At 48.7% G+C, this 17,644-nt stretch overlaps 1 protein-coding gene across 1 annotated transcript in view; it reads left to right on the forward strand.

The window, feature by feature from the left end:
• The first annotated feature begins 1,059 nt into the window (after nt 1–1,059).
• The window catches only part of ACSBG2 (acyl-CoA synthetase bubblegum family member 2), a 29,405-nt gene continuing 12,820 nt past the window's right edge, over nt 1,060–17,644 (forward strand). Inside the window, exons 1-6 of the mRNA XM_036459632.2 lie at nt 1,060–1,158; nt 4,295–4,536; nt 8,653–8,741; nt 9,687–9,807; nt 12,998–13,084; nt 14,246–14,395. Coding sequence (XP_036315525.1) covers nt 1,143–1,158; nt 4,295–4,536; nt 8,653–8,741; nt 9,687–9,807; nt 12,998–13,084; nt 14,246–14,395 — 705 coding nt within the window. The 5' untranslated portion in view covers nt 1,060–1,142. The remainder of the gene's footprint in view (nt 1,159–4,294; nt 4,537–8,652; nt 8,742–9,686; nt 9,808–12,997; nt 13,085–14,245; nt 14,396–17,644) is intronic.

Here is a 17,644-nt window from a genome sequence, read left to right on the forward strand (position 1 = left end):
CTCTGTCTCCCTTCCTCTCTGTAAAAAAATCAATAAAATATATTTTAAAAAAATTATTATTAGTTTTTTGTTTTTTTTTAGAGAGAGGAAGGGAGAGAAACGAAGAGAGACAGGGAAGAGAAACAATGATTGGTTGTCTCCAGTACGCACTCCAGCTGGAGATTGAACCTGCAATCTAGGTATGTGCCCGCAACCTTTTTGGCGCACAGGATGTCACTCCAATCCACTGAGCCACTGGACAGGGCGTGATGAAGACCTAACAATGAGCACAGAATTAGTATTTGAACAAAGCTCCAGCCCATGTAGAAAGTGGGGAGCTATTTGCTAATAAATTATTTCCTTTGTATATTTTATCTTCAGTAATACCTGGAAACCCAATGAATTAGCTACAGAAGATTTGGTTCATTTTAAGACATATAGTATAGGTTTTCCACATACAGTCCCAGACAGTTCTATGGTTTGACAAATCCATAGAGGTGTATAACCACCGATTCAGTTGGATATAGTACATTTCCATCACTCCCCAATTCTCTCTTGTTTCCCCTTTGTAGTCAACGCCTCTTCCTGCCACAGCCCCTGGCAACCTCGGGCTGTCTCTGTCACTCTAGTTTTTCCTTTTCTAGAAAGTGACATAAATGAAGCCATGAAGCGTGTGAATCTGTCTTCTTCCACTCAGTTAATGCCTTGGAGACTCACTCAAATGGGTGTATCAATAGTTCATTCCCCTTTGTTGCTGAGGTCCGTTGTAGGGAGGTGGAAGGGAGTTGTTTTTCCTCAGGAGACTTCAAAATTTTTCTTACTCCCAAGTTCATATAGAGTTTTGACCCCTCTATTCCAACATCTAGGAGACTTCCGGAAACTCACAGATTGAATGTTCTCTGGACTTCACAAGTTCTCTCTGATCTGACATACGTGCCACTCTCCTTTCCTCCTAGGCTCAGGGCAGTCATGACCAATGACCCCCGATTCCAGGCCGACAGGGCCGGTGGGTGGGAGTTGGGCTGGGCCCTGCAGCGCCTCTGCTAGTCCTACTAAGTTCCGGCTCTGTGCCTTGCAGCTCTGTGAAGAATGGTCTCTGCGGACCTGGAAGTGCTGAAGCCCCAACAGCTTAAGAAGAGAAGGCTGAGGACCTTGAAGTAGACATGACGAAAACAAAAGGCAAGTGTGAGAGAGCGAAAGGGGCACTGCCCTGGCCAGGCTTTTCCTAAAGAGCCTGGTCGGGGAGAGTTAGGATACGAACATTCTGTCTGAGCCCAGACCCAGGGGTGGGGTGGGGGTAGGAATGGGTTTCTCTGCCACTAATGGGGCGACAGGCTTGTGATTTCAAAGCCTTGTTTTGTTTGTATCATAGTCCGTGGGTCCGTGGGAGGAAGCATATATATGTATTTGTGTGTGTGTGTGTGTGTGTGTGTGTGTGTGTGTGTGTATGGCACAGATGTAATTATATCTATAATAATAAAAGTGTAATATGCTAATTAGACCTGACAGTCAAATGACCTTCTGGACATCATTCCAGACGTCCTTCCGTATGAAGCCGCAGTGGCGGGGGTCAAGGCAGAGGCAGTTAGGGGCATGAGGCAGATAGATAGAGTGATTAGGGGTGGTCAGGCAGGCAGGTGAGCAGTTAGGGGCAATCAGGCAGACAGGCAGAGAGGTTAGGGGTGATCAGGAGGGCAGACAGGTGAGCAGTTAGGAGCCAGTGGTCCAGGATTGTGAGAGGTATCCCAGATTGCGAGAGGGTGCAGGCTGGGCTGAGGAATGCCCCCCATGCACGAATTTTATGCACCAGGCCTCTAGTCCGATATAATAAAAGCCTAGTATGCTAAGTGTCCAGTCATCCAATCAGCTGTTCAACCAATCAAAGCTTAACATGCTAATGATAAACTAAGGCCACTCAACCAACTCACTATAACATGTACTGACCACCAGGGGACATATGCTCCTTTAGGTAGGTTAGCTTGCTGCTGGGGTCCAGCTAATCGAGACTGAGCGAAACAGGCCAGACACACTCTGAAGCCCTCTCACGGTCCCTCTCCAGCTGGCCAACCTCTCATATCCCTCCCTGGCCCTGATCATGCACCAGTGGGGTTCCTTGGCCTAGCTTGCCCCCTCTCACAATATGTGACCCCAAAGAGCCAGTTTCAGCCTAATCCTACAGGCCAGGCCAAGGGACCCCATTGGTGCATGAATTTGTCCACTGGACCTCTAGTATAATAATAAAAGCATAATATGCTAATTAGATCAGATGGCTGAACAGTGAAACAAGCCACAGGATGACTGTCCGGACGACCTTCCGGACGACCTCCCAGATGAAGCCGGGGCTGCAAGGGCCGAGACAGTTGCTGTGGCTGTGAGGGTTGAGCCCCTTCCATGAATTTCATGCATCAGGCCTCCCTCTAGTTATTCAATATAATGCAGATGTAATAATATATATGGTGCACACACATACAGTGCAGATGTAATGTATATAGGTGCAAATGTAATATATAGTATATAGTGTTATATTGCAGGTGTAATATTATATAGTACAGATGTAATACAAAAATGGCAAAAGTAGGTTTACAGTTGTTCATATGCTTATGGTTATTATAAAAGCTTTATTCAAAAGAATGTCACAGTGGAACAGTGCACTTCGATACAATCTCAAATGTTCAAATTGCTAGCCTTCATTGTCTACACATTCTTGCAATCTACTTGCTTAACTCAAGCACACTTTGGCACAGAGTTCTTTATTGCCATCAATAAACCTACTTTTGCCCACTGCTGTATATGTAGTGAAGATGTAATGTTATATATATAATGCACACACATATATAGTTCAGATGCAGTGATATATATCACTGGCAGATGTAATATATAGAGCATATGTAATAATAGAGTACAGATGCAGTAATATATAGTGCAAATGGAATATATGTAATACAGAAGTGATACATGTAGTGTGGATATAATATTATATATATATATATATATATATATATATATATATATATATATCCTATATAATAAAGATGTAATATGCAAGTGGTTGTTACGCCATGAGGTGTAACGACCCACTGCGTAATGACTGACTGTAATGACCGGATCACAGATGAGCAGGAGGGGGTGGCAGCGAGCTATAAGCGGGCGGCGGAGAGCTAGAGGGGGCAGAGCAGTAAGCTAAGATGGGAGGCAGCGGGAGGGGGTGGGGAGAGCTACAGGAGGGCAGGGCAGTGGGCAGAGAGCTATTGAAGAGTGGCAGCTTATGGTATTTTGTTATAGCAGCCCGCATGGACTAAGACAGCCCCCCAAATTCAGCTACCCAGCACTCCAGAATGTGATGTAATTTGTAAATAGGGTCATTGCAGGCGGGATGGGTCTTAATCCAACATGACTGGTGTCCTTATAAAACGGGAATCTGGACACAGGCTCACACACAGGGAGAACACCATGTGAAGATAAAGGCAGAAACCGGGTGATGCTTCCATAAGCCAAGGAGCTCCAAAGTTTGCCAGCAGGTCACCAGAGGGTAGGCCTCGGGAGGAACCGACTGGCCAATGCCTTGAGCTGGGACTTCTTGTCTCTAGAACTGGCAGAGAATACATGTCTGTGGTTTCAGCCACCCAGTCTAGAGCACAGACACATCTTGTTTTATGCTGCTTTTTTTTTTTTTAATATAAATCAAAGGTTTGCTTTGAGCAAACTTATCAGCACCCTTTTCCAAACAGACTTGGATGAGGGTTAGCATTTTTTTGGGGGGTGGGGGGGAGAGAAATAAAGTATTTTTAATGTTTTTAAAATCTTCACTGGAGGATATTTTTTCCCATTGAATTTAAAAATATATATATTTTATTGATTTTTTACAGAGAGGAAGGGAGAGAGATAGAGAGCTAAAAACATCGATGAGAGAGAAACATCGACCAACCACCTCTTGCACACCCCCCACAAGGGATGCGCCTGCAACCAATGTACATGCCCTTGACCAGAATCATACCTAGGACCCTTCAGTCTGCAGACCGATGCTCTACCACTGAGCCAAACCGTTTTCGGCACCCACTGAATTTTAGAGTGAGTGAAGAGGATGGGGGAGGGAAAGAAAGAGAAACATCAATGTGAGGAGACACCTCTATTGGTTGTCTCCCGAGTGTGCCCCAACTGGTCCGGGAATTGAACCTACAACCGAGCTACATACCCTTGATCGGGAATTGAACCTGCGACTCTTTGGTCCAAGGGCTGACACACTAACCAATGAGCCAGACTGGCCAGGGCAGGAATAAAGTATTTTTAAATTAAGGTATGTGTATTGCTTTTTTAGAAACCAAGCCACCTGGTCCTGGACTGTGGACCATTCGTCCAGATGGAGAAGTTGCTTTGAGGCTATCAAAACATGGGCCAGGCCATGAGCCCCCCTTAACCATCCCAGAATATTTTCGGGAGTCAGTCAACCGATTTGGGACTTATCCAGCCGTTGCATCAAAGAACAGTGGGAAATGGGAAATACTGAATTACAACCAGTACTTCGAGGCTTGTCGGAAGGCTGCGAAAGCCATGCTCAAGGTGAATGAGTCCCTCCCTCTCTTCCTCCCTCCTTCCTTCTTTCCCTCCCTTCTATATAACTTATTCAATCATTCACTGAGAATAGGAAATACATATACATACATATGATACAAAATGCACAAGGCACCACAAGATAGGAATGGTAACTGGTGAAAATTTCCCCTCCAATTCTTTTACCTTTAAATATATTTTTATCTATTTCAGAGATGAAGGGAGAGAGAGAGAAACAACAACGATGAGAGAAAATCATTGATCGGCTGCCTCCTGCATGCCACATCCTGGAGGGCCCACAACTGGGGCATGTGCCCAACCAGGAATCAAACTGTGACTTCCTGGTTCATAGTCCACACTCAGCCACTGAGCCACACCGGCCAGGCCTTCCCATTCTTGACCCCTTCTGTATGCAGGCAACCACCATTGCCAGCTTTTCGTACATCCTTCTGGGGAATGAATTATGTGTATATGTGATACAACTTACCTATATGCAAATGTTTACGCACAGGGTGGCATTCTATACCCACGATTCTGCACCTTGTTTTTCCCTCTTGGCATGGGATCTCTATGTGAGCTACTACTGCATGACAAATCACCCCTACGCTCAGGAACTTAACATGACAAACATTTACCACGAATCCGGGAGAGGTTTCGTGGGCCCGAGGATATTTTAGGAGTATTTTCACAATATGGCAGCCAGCTCCCCCCAGGACGAATGATTCAGAGAGAGTGAGAACAACATGGAAAACCTGGTACCTCTTACAATCGAATCCCAGCAATGACATACTATCACTTCTTCCATAGTCTCGTGGTGACACAGACCAACCTTGATGCAATGAGGGAGGAGATTATGCAAGTACACAAATACCGGGAAATGAGGATCCTTTTGAGGGCCATCTCAAAGACTGGCTCCCGTATTCTGAAATCCTTCCATGTTGGTTAATGTTTTAAAACTCACATTCTTTTCAGCAACTGCAATTATGTCTGTAACGGTATTGACTGAACCATCCCCCTGCTGGTGGGCGTTTGTTGCCAGCCTTTTGCTACCATACATGGTGCCACAGTGAACTTCTTTCACACAGTGAATTCTCGTACAGAGGTGCCTCTGTGTGCCCACGCAAATGTATGAAAAAGTCTGCTTGTCTATATTCTTGCCAACATCATATTATCAAAAATGTCCATCTTGGCCAGCTTACTAGGCATGTGAGACAGAACTCTTAAGATGCCCTGAGATCCCAGCCTCTGGTATAGCCATGCCCTTAGTCTCATATTCTTGAGCGTGGGCAGGACTTGTGACAGTGAAGGATTCTCCCTCCTGTGATGGCAAAGGTGAAGATATTTTAGCAGATGTCATTAAGGTCTCTAATCAGTTGACTTTGAGTTCATCCAAAGGACAAATGCTCAGGGTGGGCCTGACCTAACCAGGTGAAGCAGGAAAGGAGAGGCTCTCCTGCTGGCCCCGAGGAAGCAAACTGCCTTGTAGTGCACAGGGGCCATGGGGCTGTGGATGGCAGACAGCCTCTAGGAGGTGAGATCCATCCCCAACTGAGTTAGCAGGGAAACAGGGCCTCATGCATTCAACCACAGGAAATAAATTCTGCAATCTATGAGTGCAGGAGAAGATTTCATGCTTCAGAGGAGGCCACAGTCCCCACGGAGGCCTTCATTGCAGCATTGGGGGACCCTAAGTAGAGGACCCAGTTAGACTTCCACTAGCCTCCTGACCTGGGTGAACTGAGATAATAAATGTGTGCTGTATTTGTGGTAATGTGTTATGCAGCAGTAGACAATCCTATATAATAAAAGCCTAATATGCAAAATGACCGAATGGTGGAACGACAGGTCCCTGTGATGTTCACTGACCACCAGGGGGCAGACACTTAATGCTGGGGCTGCCCCCTGGTGGTCAGTGCGCTCCCACAGTGGGAGTATCACTCAGCTGACCCATGGGTGCCTGATGCAGGGCTCACAAGCCTGTCCTGCAGACACTGCCTCTGTGTGCCCCTCCCCGATCTGGACCGGGACCTGGATTGGGACCGGCATCAGGACTGCCGGGCATGAGCCCGTGGCCGCTTCTCGGTGATGGGCACGCTGGTATCACCCTAGGACGGGCGCGTGGAGACTGCAGCAGAGCGGCAATGAGCCCACTGAGCGGCGGCAGGCACAGCGGGACTGGGATGAGCGGGAGTTGCCCACCACCCAGCCTGGGCTCAGGCTCCTCCCCAGCCACCTGCTGTGGCCCAATCCCCGCAGGCCAACCTGCGGGACCCCCTCTGGTGCACGAATCTGTGCACCGGGCCTCTAGTGAATATATAAAAACAAGCAAACAGAAAGGGAGACAATGAATACTTTAGGTATCCCTCCTTGGAGAAGGGTATCTGCTAGTGGTTTTGATATATAGGAAATTGGGTCCCCTTTCAACCTAGATCCCAGTTCTTCTCTCCCTGATGCTCACGTGTCTTCATTGAGAGACTGTGATTTGTCACAATTAAGAGCCGTGTGCTCGGGCCGGCTTTTGTCGTGGCTGCCCCGCCCGGCGCCACAGTGCTGTGGTAAGTTTCCCTCCGGAAAGTCGGTCCTTGTTAGCTATGCTCTTAGTGGTGGTGGAGCTCAAGGACCCGCTACTCTCCTCCCCTCGGGGACCCAATCGGAAATATGCCAGTTTGTGTGCGCATGAGCAGAGGCGTGTCCACACGAGGACAGCCTGTGTCACCGAGCAGAAACACCGGGCCTCGTGACCTGAGCCCCAGCGGAGGCTTCCCACAAGCCCGTTTCCCGAAGAGCAGGGTAACGGCCGGCCTTGCCTCGTGGGACTGAAAGGGACAACAAAGTTAGAGTTGCCAACTTTGGGATAACTTAAGGGATAACTTCAAGTCCAGGTTTCCAGCTCGTCCTCAACCACACCCAGACCAAGGCCACATCTTTAAAAGTGCAATTTGTCACCACTCTAGGATATCACTCTTCGGGTACTTTTGTGGTTAAAAATTGAAAATAAATTCACACCCGTTAAGAGTGTCTATTATTTTTTTTTTTAAAAAAAAGAACAGAAAATAGCAGGTGGTGTGAGGACGTGGAGAAATTGGAACTTTCATGCATTGCTGGTGGGAATGCAGAATGGAGCAGTCAATGTGGAAAATAGTATGGCAACTCATAACAAAATTAAACACTGAAATGCCACATGACCCAGCAATTCCACTTCTGATATACTTCTGGGTACGTAGTACTCAAAAGAATTCAAAGCAAAGGCTCAAACACATACGTGCACACTCAGGCAGCAGCATCATTCACAATGGCCAAAGGGGGAAGCAACCCAAGTGTCTGCCAACAGAGGATGGTTAACACAGTGTGGCCCATTACCCAATGGACTATTATTCAGCCTTAAAAGGGAAGGAAATTCTCTATATAACCCATATCTATATAGATATATATCTATTTCAGAGAGGAAGGGAGAGGGGAAGATAGAAGCATACATGACGAGAGGGAATCATTGATTGGCTGCCTTCAGCACGCCCCCTACTGGGGATCGAGCCTACATCCCTGGCATGTGCCCTGGACTGGAATCGAACCTGGGCTCTTCAGTCCACAGGCCATCGCTCTAGCCATTGAACCAAACCGGCAAGGACAGGAAGGAAATTCTGACACCTGCTACAACATGGATGAACCTGAGGACATTATGCTCAGTGAAATAAGCCAGTCACAGAAGGACAAATATTGTGTGATTCCACTTATAGGAGGGCCCTAGAGGAGTCAAGTTCATAGAGACAGGAAGTCGAGGGGAGGGGCCAGGGACTGGAGGAAGGGCATGGGGTGTTAGTATGTAATGGGAAGATGAAAAAATTCTGGAGAAGGATGGTGGAGGTGGTCATATAATATGAGTGTCTTTAATGCTTCTGAGCTGTATGCTAAAAATTGGCTAAAATGGTATATTCGTGCTGTAAATAGTTTACCACAATAAACATAAAACACATAAACATAAACCAATGGGGTTTCCCAACAGCCAAAAAAGCCTCACACCCAGATTTCAGCCTCCACGCTGGCTTATCCCCGCGCAATGACACCTCCCACCAGAAGCAAAACCACTCTATGTTTCCATTTCCTGTCTGTTTGTGTTTTCCTCCCCAGCTGGGCTTGGAGCGGTTCCATGGAGTCGGCATCCTGGGGTTTAACTCCACTGAGTGGGTGGTTACTTCTCTCGGGACCATCCTCGCAGGGTAAGACCATGCGCGGTTCGTTGTTAATGTGGATGAGCCGCTGCTCGGGGCCGGCCCCAGATGTGAGCGGGTGTTCAGCCTCAGCCCCAGGAGGGCAGGCGAGACAGACACACAGACCGATTAACCTGGCACATGATGGGCATCTCCAATAGAGAAGGTTCTTATAGAACTCAGTAGTAAAAAGAAAAATAGATTTTAAGTGAACAAAATGTTACAAAGCCAAGTAGGGGATAAGCAATTCAAAGGTGCTTGATGCTATCAGCCATCAGGGAAATGCAAATGAGACCCAGGACAGGATGGTTAAAAGCAAGAACATCCTGGCCAGTGTTGCTCAGTGGTCAGAGCATGGACTCATGCACCAGTCAAGGTCAGGTACCTGGGCTGTAGATCTGATCCCCAGGCAGTTCAGGGTGCTTGTGGGAGGCAACTGATCAAGGTGTCTGTCTCTCACATCTCTCTCTCTCATCTGTTTCTCTCCCTGGCCCTCCCTCCCTCCCATTATCTCTGAAAAGCAATGGGAAAAATATCCTCTGGTGAGAATTTAAAAAAAAAAAAAGCAAGACCAAAAGGCTGCCCATGGAGGGAGCAGGTGCCTGAGGGTGGGGGGCAGTCCAGATCCCATCTCTGGCATTTATTATGCGCCATGACACTTTGAACAGTGACGTCACTGCCCTGACTGTGTTTGCTCAACTGTAAAATGGGCTGTTGTGGGGGTTCCATGAGCGTACATTGCAGTGACATCACAGGAGTTGCTGCTTATGTCATCGTTATCTCCTGTTGTTTTTGTTAAGCTGTGGAGGGAGGGAAGCTTGTGCCAAGGCTGCAAACCCAGAACTTGCCTGCAAGCCCTTCCCTTAGCCCCCCACCACCCAGAACACCCCCCCCCCCACACACACACCCCAGGCTCACACGCACATGACAGGCATGTGTGATTTCTTTTCCCAGGGGGCTCTGTGTTGGTATTTATGCCACCAACTCTGCAGAGGCTTGTCAGTACGTCATTACTCAAGCCAGAGTGAACATCCTGGTGGTTGAAAATGACTTGCAGCTACAGAAGATTCTTTCGGTAAACCTCTACCCAGCCCTGCCTGCCAGTCATCCGAGGTGGCGGGGGGTGGGGGGGGGCCTCAGAGGTCTGACCATCTTTGTGCTCCCAGGTAGATGCTAATGATCAGGTGGGGTAGTAAGGTTTGCTGCACACACAGGTTCAGTATTAGTCCTCCACCACTTTTTAAAAAATATATGTTTTTATTGTTTTCAGGGAGGAAGGGAGAGGCAGAGAGAGAAACACCCATGAAGAGAGAGAATCACGGAGTGGCTGCCTCCTCCACATCCCCTACCGGGATCGAGCCCACAACCTGGGCATATGCCCTGACTGGGAATCTAACTGTGACCTCCTGGTTCATAGGTCGGTGCTCAACTGCTGAGCCACACGGGCCGGACAGTCCTCCACCACTTTAGCAAACTGGCAAAGCTGCTCTGGCGGGGGCGGGGGGGGGGAGGGGGAGAATCAGGGTGAGGATCAGAGAGTGTTAATTTCCAATTCACAGTAATTTAATTTCCTACTCAGCCTCCGTTTAAAACAACGCGTGTACGCATAATTTTATGTGCAGTCCACTGCTATGCGTCTCTTACAAGTGTGATTATGCTGAGCCTTGTCATGCTCATTCCTTATAACCGCCTGCAGTTCTGCAATGCTTTTGTCTTTCTCTTCTGTTTCTTCCCTGAGTTCGACCGCCTCCTGCTTCTCTTCTCTCTGGCCCTCTCCTCCCTTGTATGTTTGCTCTGCGCTCCTCCTTCCCAGCTGCCCTTGCTTCCGTACGTTTTAAGTTTTATACAGGAACGCTGGGTAGTTTCCCTTTGCCTTGTGGCGACTTTGTGAAATTTGGCTCCTCTTTTAGTTTCTCTTTTCTCCTTGCCGTGTCTTTGTATGAGGAGAGACACGTACAGTCGAAACTATTCCTATTCCTTGTGTTGGAACGGAACCAGCTTCCGGCAGGAAGGCCCTAAGGGGAGGGAGTTTGGGGGAAGGGTGTGCCCATGTGACCAGATTAATGGCTCAGCACAGGGGCCACTGGGCTGTTTCTTCATATCTCATTACTTGTGAGTTGCACATGTTCCCACTTTAAAAAAATATATATGTTTTAATTGATTTTTTATAGAGAGGGCGGGAAAGGGATTAGAGAGTTAAAAACATCGATGAGAGAAAAACATGAATCAGCTGCCTCCTGCACTCTCTGTACTGGGGATGTGCCTGCAACCAAGGCACATGCCCTTGACCGGAATTGAACCTGGGACCCTTCAGTCCATTGGTCGATGCTCTATCCACTGAGCTAAACCGGTCAGGGCACATTTCCCCACTTTTTAACATGTGTGGAGCTGAGATGTGTCTTGCCATCGATGGCATCCTCTTGGGTCATCATTGGCCATGTGTTTAGTGTTCCCACATTTTAGTATCTCTGAAACCAGAGCACATTTCCTGACTCCGGAAATCCTGGCCGGACTCAGTGAACCAGAACACGTGCCAGCAGGCCTCCTTGGAGCCGAATGCCTGATCTGGTTCAGGAAGGACAGACCTCTGCCTCCAGCCTTGAGCTTTTTTTCTGCTTTTTAAAAAATATATATTTTTAAATTTATTTCAGAGAGGAAGGGAGAGGTAGAGAGGATTAGAAACATCCATGATGAGAGAGAATCATCGATTGGCTGCCTCCTGCACGCCCCCTACTGGGGGTCGAGTCCCCAACCTAGGCATGTGCCCTTGACTGGAACTGAACCTGGGACCCTTCAGCCCACAGGCTGATGCTCAATCTACTGAGCCAAACCAGCTGGGGCCAGCCTTGAGCTTTGTTGAAACTGCTTTCTCGCATGACATTTCTGTGGTCCCTGGTCCTCATGTCATGCCCTGCTTACTAATAACAGAATGGACTGGGGGCTGGGTCAGGGATCAAGGGTGATGGGTGGGGTGCTTCCCATTCTTGACATGAGTATCGGTTGCTTACAATTTGGGTTTTCCCCGTTAGAAAATGTCACATTCCCCGTCTTCCCCCCGAACCCAGTTTCATCGCTATGGCTTCCTCTCCTACTTCTGGTCTATTTGACCTCACACACATCTGCCACACTTGAGCTACCTCTAGCTCACAGTTTGATGAACAGGCTGCTGGTGGGGTTGTGGTTCTGGTTGCTCTTCATGAAAGACTCCAAGCCAGCTCCTGACACGCTTCCCCCCAAACTGCCAGCCTATCCTGCTGCCCTAATCTAATCCCGGGCAGTACCCGCGGCTTATCATCCTCCTTTGGAGAAACCCCAAACTCCTCGCTGTTGCCTCCCAGGGGGCCTCCCTGGCCCTCACCACCCTCTCCTGCCTCCTCCCATATCCTCCTCCCTCCGGTCCTCAGCCCAGCCTTCCCCCCAACTCTTTCTTCCCCAAACATCACAGACTGCTGCCTGGCTGTTGGCTCCCCATCTTTCTGGAAGTCTCGTCTGGCTGGTCCGAGCACTTCCGTCACCTTTTCTCTCCAATCCACACGGGTGCCGTGGCTCTCGTTCTAATGAGCATAAGGAATGCTGAAAGTGATTGCTCTGAGCAGGGTTCAGGCACCTCCCAGGCCTGGTCCGCTGAGCCTTCCAGCGCTGGGAGAGCTAGAGAGTTCTGAGCCTGGCCAGGGCCCAGCTCCCCCTACGGAGGACGGAGGATGTCTGTGGCCTGATTCACTAGGAATTTCACTGAATCCTGGCTGCGAGGTGCCAGCTGCCAGCGGACAGAGCACAGCGTGCGGCCTGAGGCAGCCCCGGGGAGGCTGCTGTCTCAATGCACCTTGGATGGTTGGAAGCTACTGACACTAGCCACAAAGAACCCACACACAGGCCGAAGCCGGTTTGGCTCAGTGGTAGAGCGTCGGTCTGCGGACTGAGGGGTCCCAGGTTCGATTCCGGTCAGGGGCATGTACATTGGCTGCGGGCACATCCCCGGTCGGGGGTGTGCAGGAGGCGGCTGGTCGATGTTTCTCTCTCATCAACGTTTCTCTCTCTCCCTCTCCCTTCCTCTCTGTAAAAAATCAATAACATATATATATATATGAACTCACACACAACCAGCCCTAAGATCAGTCAAGACAAGAAGCGCTGTTTCACAGAAAACAAACGAAGGCACTCAACAGAGGCCAGGGTTGCAGTAGGAGGGCGCTTAGGACACCCATCCGGCTTCTGTCTTTCCCAGGGCTGGGTGGCCGTGAGCCCCAAGCTGAACTCTCTTTCAGATTCCACAGAACAAGCTGGGGACCCTAAAGGCGATCATTCAGTACAAGATGCCCATGAAGGAGAACAACAAAAGCAACCTGTACTCTGTGAGTGTGGGAGGGCACAGAGCACAGCGGGGAGGGGGCCTCACCGAGGAAGTGTGTGGGGACGCTCAGAGGAAGTGGGTAGTGAGCAGGGGCGAGGACCAGGCTCCAGAGGGAAATGGGCAGGCCCTTGAGGGGCTTTTTATATTATTTTTAAGTATACTTTTATTGATTTCAGAGTGGAAGGGAGAGGGAGAGAGAAACATCAATGATGAGAGAGAATCACTGATCAGCTGCCTCCTGCACACCCCTCGACCTGGCCATGTGCCCCAACTGGAATAGAACCGTGACCTCCTGGTTCATAGGTCAATGCTCAACCACTGAGCCATGCTGGCCTTTTTAAACTTAATTTTATTTCATTTTTGGCGTGAAGGTCACACAAAGCAAAAAGATAAGTTGGTGACTCATGAAATTAAAACTCAGGGTGTGGATTTCAGGCATGGCTGGAACCAGGGGCTTGAATGTGGCCCAAGCTCCATTTCACCCTCTTGGTTTCTTTACTCCATAGTCCTAAGATGGTCCAGCAGCTCCCAAGGCTACATTCTGACTCTTTCTTGTCCAGAGAGCACTTCCAGCAAAAGCCCTGACTTTCACTGTGGTTGGACCATTTGAGGTCTCGTGCCCAGACCTGATCCAATCACTGTGGCCCAATAGATGGAACCTTCTGCCTTAAACCAATCAGGGTTGACCTCTGGAATCGGGGGTGGCGTTGGTCCCATCGAGCTGGTCACTGAGAAATTTTGGGTGCAGAGTGGGATCTAGGAAGGCAGAGCTCAAATGATATTGCCCTCCATTGCCGAGCATCTGGCATATTAATTCATTTACATGCCCAGAACAAGCCAAGAAGTTGGGTTCTGGTATCATTCCCACCTTAAAATGAGGAAACTGAGGCACAGGGAGCTTAAGGGGCCTGCCCAGGAGTGCAGAAACTGGAAGCAAACAACTGCTCATTGTAGGGCTCAGAGCGGCACCCCAAGTCTCCACCCAGGAGCGCCCTCCACTGAAGCAACAGCTTTTGTAAGAGGAACCAGGACTGACGCTTCTCCCTAAACCTTTCCTCCGACCAAAAGTCACGGTTTAGGCGAAGCTGGCGGGACAGGGTCCAACTGGGGACAGGAAACACCTGCCAGAGGCCCACCCTCTGTCTGTCTCCTCTGCCCACAGTGGGACGATTTCATGGAACTTGGCAACACCATCTCTGACTCCCAGCTGGACCAGATCATCGCGAGCCAGAAGGCCAACCAGTGCGCCATGCTCATCTACACATCCGGGACCATGGGCAACCCCAAAGGAGTAATGCTCAGCCATGACAACGTAAGTGCCGGCCGCAGGGCCAGGGGCGGAGGCCTTCGGGATGCTTTGTTCTTGACCCCCTGGGGCTGCGCTGAGGGGTCTGACCCACAGCCCTTCGCCTGTGGTGTGTAGAGAGGCACGTGGACACTTAGGAGGGGGCGGCAACGGGCAGGGCTGCAGATCGTGGACTCTGAATGGCATCTGATTAAACTCCCACGTGGCCTTGGCTCCTTGTGGCTTTGCATGTGGCTGGTGAGACGTTATCCTAGCATCGGGCTGACAAGTCTCCACCCGGGAGCCAAGCTTCCGGGGGTGGAATCCTGGCTCTCCCACGTGCTAGCTGTGTGACCGGGGGCAAGTTCCTTAACTTTAGTTTCCCCATCTGTAAAGCACAGATAAGAATGGGTTCCACTCGTAGAGTTGCCATGGAGATTAAACGGCCCCATATCCTCTGCCAGTTGGCTATTAGCCATTCTAGAACTCAGCGACCTAAAAGCGTGTTACCTCTGGGTATGGAATTTGTCCAGGACCCACAGACTGTTTCTCCAGCCCCGTGTAGGGTCAGCTGGGGTCGTTCAGCTGTACGCAGAAAAGTAGAAACATCCAAGAAGGAATTCACTCACATGTCTCTTGTGGCTTGGGCACCCTCGCGGCATGGTGGCTCAAGGTGGTTGAGCTGCTTACCATGGCGACGGGCTCTCCTCGGAGCAAATGTTCCCTGGCACCACGGCAGAAGCCGGGGGCTGTGGAGGCTCAACACCGGGAGTCACCGCGTCGTTCTGCTCCACTCTGTTGGCCAACCAGTCTGTGGACCGGTCCTGTGGAAGGCGAGGAAAACAGGCTTCAGCTTTGAAGGGGAGGGTGGCAGGGAGTCTGCCCCTGCCTTTAACCGACCACGTAGATGCGATGGTTAGAACAATGCCCGGCCCACGGGGATTGTAAAGACCAGCATCACCCTCTGTAGGAAGAAGGAACATTCAAAGCTTCTCCCACTGACAGGGCACTAACTTAGGTACCACCCTGAGATAAACACATGTTAATTTCTCACAAAAAACCCACGAGGTAAAGCTGTGTCCTTAAAGCCTCTCACAGATGGGGAAACTGAGGCTCAGGGAGGGGAAATGACTTGCTCAAGGTCGTAGAGCAAAGCTCTGAGCCGGGATTGAACCCAGGAGTGTCAACACTATTGTACATCACCATCTACACAACCCGAGCCCCTTTCCTCAATAAATGGGTGTGGGGTGCCTGGGGGCACAGGCGGTGAGTGACAGTGCTTACAGGACAGAAGTAAAATCCCTCTACCCTAAGGCCCAGAGAGGGAAGTGGGACTAATTTTGAGGGCCTACTATGGGCCAAGTGCTTTGCATACATTACTACGCTTAATCCCTTCTATCTCCTCAATCATTGATTGATTGATTGATTGATTCATTCATTCATTCAACAAAAATGTATTGAGCACGTACTGTGTGATGGGGATACAGCGTTGAACAAAACAGATCCAACTGTGGCCCTTGGGAGGACAGGGAGTAAATGAACAAATAAAGCCATTTGTTCTCCAAAGATGACAGGCAGATGGCCAACAGACCTATGAAAAGATGCTCATCATCACTAACAGTCAGGGAAATGCAAATCAAACCACCATGCAAATCAAACCACCCCTGTCAGAATGGCTAGCATAAAAAAACCAGCAGACTAGTGTTGGCAAGAATGTGAAGAAAAGGGAACCCTTGTGATCTTTGTGGGGTTGTAAAGAGGTGCAGTCACTATGGAATTTGGTATAGATGTTCCTCAAAAAATTAAAAATAGAACTGCCAGCCCTGGCCAGGCGGTTCAGTAGGTTGGAGCATTGCCCCACACACCAAAAAAAGGTTGTGGGTTCGATTCCCAGTCAGGGCATGTACCTAGGTTGCAGGTTTGACCCCTGTTGGTGCTTGTCCGGGAGGCAGTTGATCGATGTCTCTCTCTCACATGGATATTTCTCTCTCTTCCCCTTCCTCTCTCTCTAAAAAATCAGTAAACCCATCCTTGACTGAGGATTAAAAAAAAAAAAAAAAAATAGAACTACAGTCTGACCCAGCAATCCCACTTCTGGGTATTTATTCAAATAATCCAAAACACTAATTTAAAAAGACAGATGCACCCCTATGTTCTTGCAGCATTATTTACAAAAGCTAGGATATGAAAGCAGCCTCAGAGCCCATTAGGAGAAAATTGGATCAGAGAGATGTGGTATACTTATTTATTTATGTAATAGAATATTACTCGGCCATAAAAAAAGAATGAAATCTTACCATTTGTGAAAACATACACGAACTTAGAGGGTATCATGCTTAGTGAAATCAGACAAAGACAAATATGATATAATTTCACTTTTATGTGGAATCTAAAAAACAAAATAAGTGAACAAACAACATAGAAAGAAGCCCATAGATACAGAGAACAAGCTGATGGTTGCCAAAGGAGAGGGGTGGGGGGGAGAGTGGGTGGGAATGGCAATGAAGAAAAAAAAAATGTAAATAAAATAAAACCATTTAGTTATGGCGAATCGTGCCTAGAGAATGAGACATTGAAAATGTTTGGGTGGTGAAAGACAGCCTTTCTTCGCCGACAACATTTAATGGGAAACTGGACGGGTGAGAAGGAGTCAGGCCTGGGGAAAGCTGGAGGAACAGCAGTCCAGGCAGAGGGAACTGCCAGTGCAAAGGCCCTGACGCTGGACTCTGCCTGATGAGTTGGAGGAACAGAGCAGAGGCCCATGTGGCAGGATTAACGAAGTAAACTGTTCACCGGAGTTTTATGACACCAGTGAGGAATATAGGTTGCAAAATTATAGGCACACTAAAACTTTACATCAAGGTATCCCGTTGGAGAAAGAAAAACATGAATATGCTCATGGTTAGGTGGTTATGGGAGGGGATTAAGAGAGGCCTCTTTCGCCAAGACAGGTTTGGCTCAATGGATAGAGCGTCGGCTTGGGGATGGAAGGGTCCCGGGTTCGATTCCGGTCAAGGGCATGTACCTTAGTTGCGGGCACATCCCCAGTAGGGGGTGTGCAAGAGGCAGCTGATTGATGACTCTCTCTCATCGATGTTTCTAACTCTCTATCTCTCTCCCTTCCTCTCTGTAAAAAATCGATAAAATATATTAAAAAAAAAAAAAAGAGTGGCCTCTTTGTTGGACAATGTTGGTTCCAGAATTTTGTACTGGACAGGAGACACATCTGTTCCCATTTTACAAATGAGGAAATGGAGGCTGTAAGGGTTTTTAAGC

Source organism: Pipistrellus kuhlii, unplaced genomic scaffold (genome assembly GCF_014108245.1).
Source record: "Pipistrellus kuhlii isolate mPipKuh1 unplaced genomic scaffold, mPipKuh1.p scaffold_m20_p_30, whole genome shotgun sequence".
Classification (NCBI taxonomy): Eukaryota; Metazoa; Chordata; class Mammalia; order Chiroptera; family Vespertilionidae; genus Pipistrellus; species Pipistrellus kuhlii.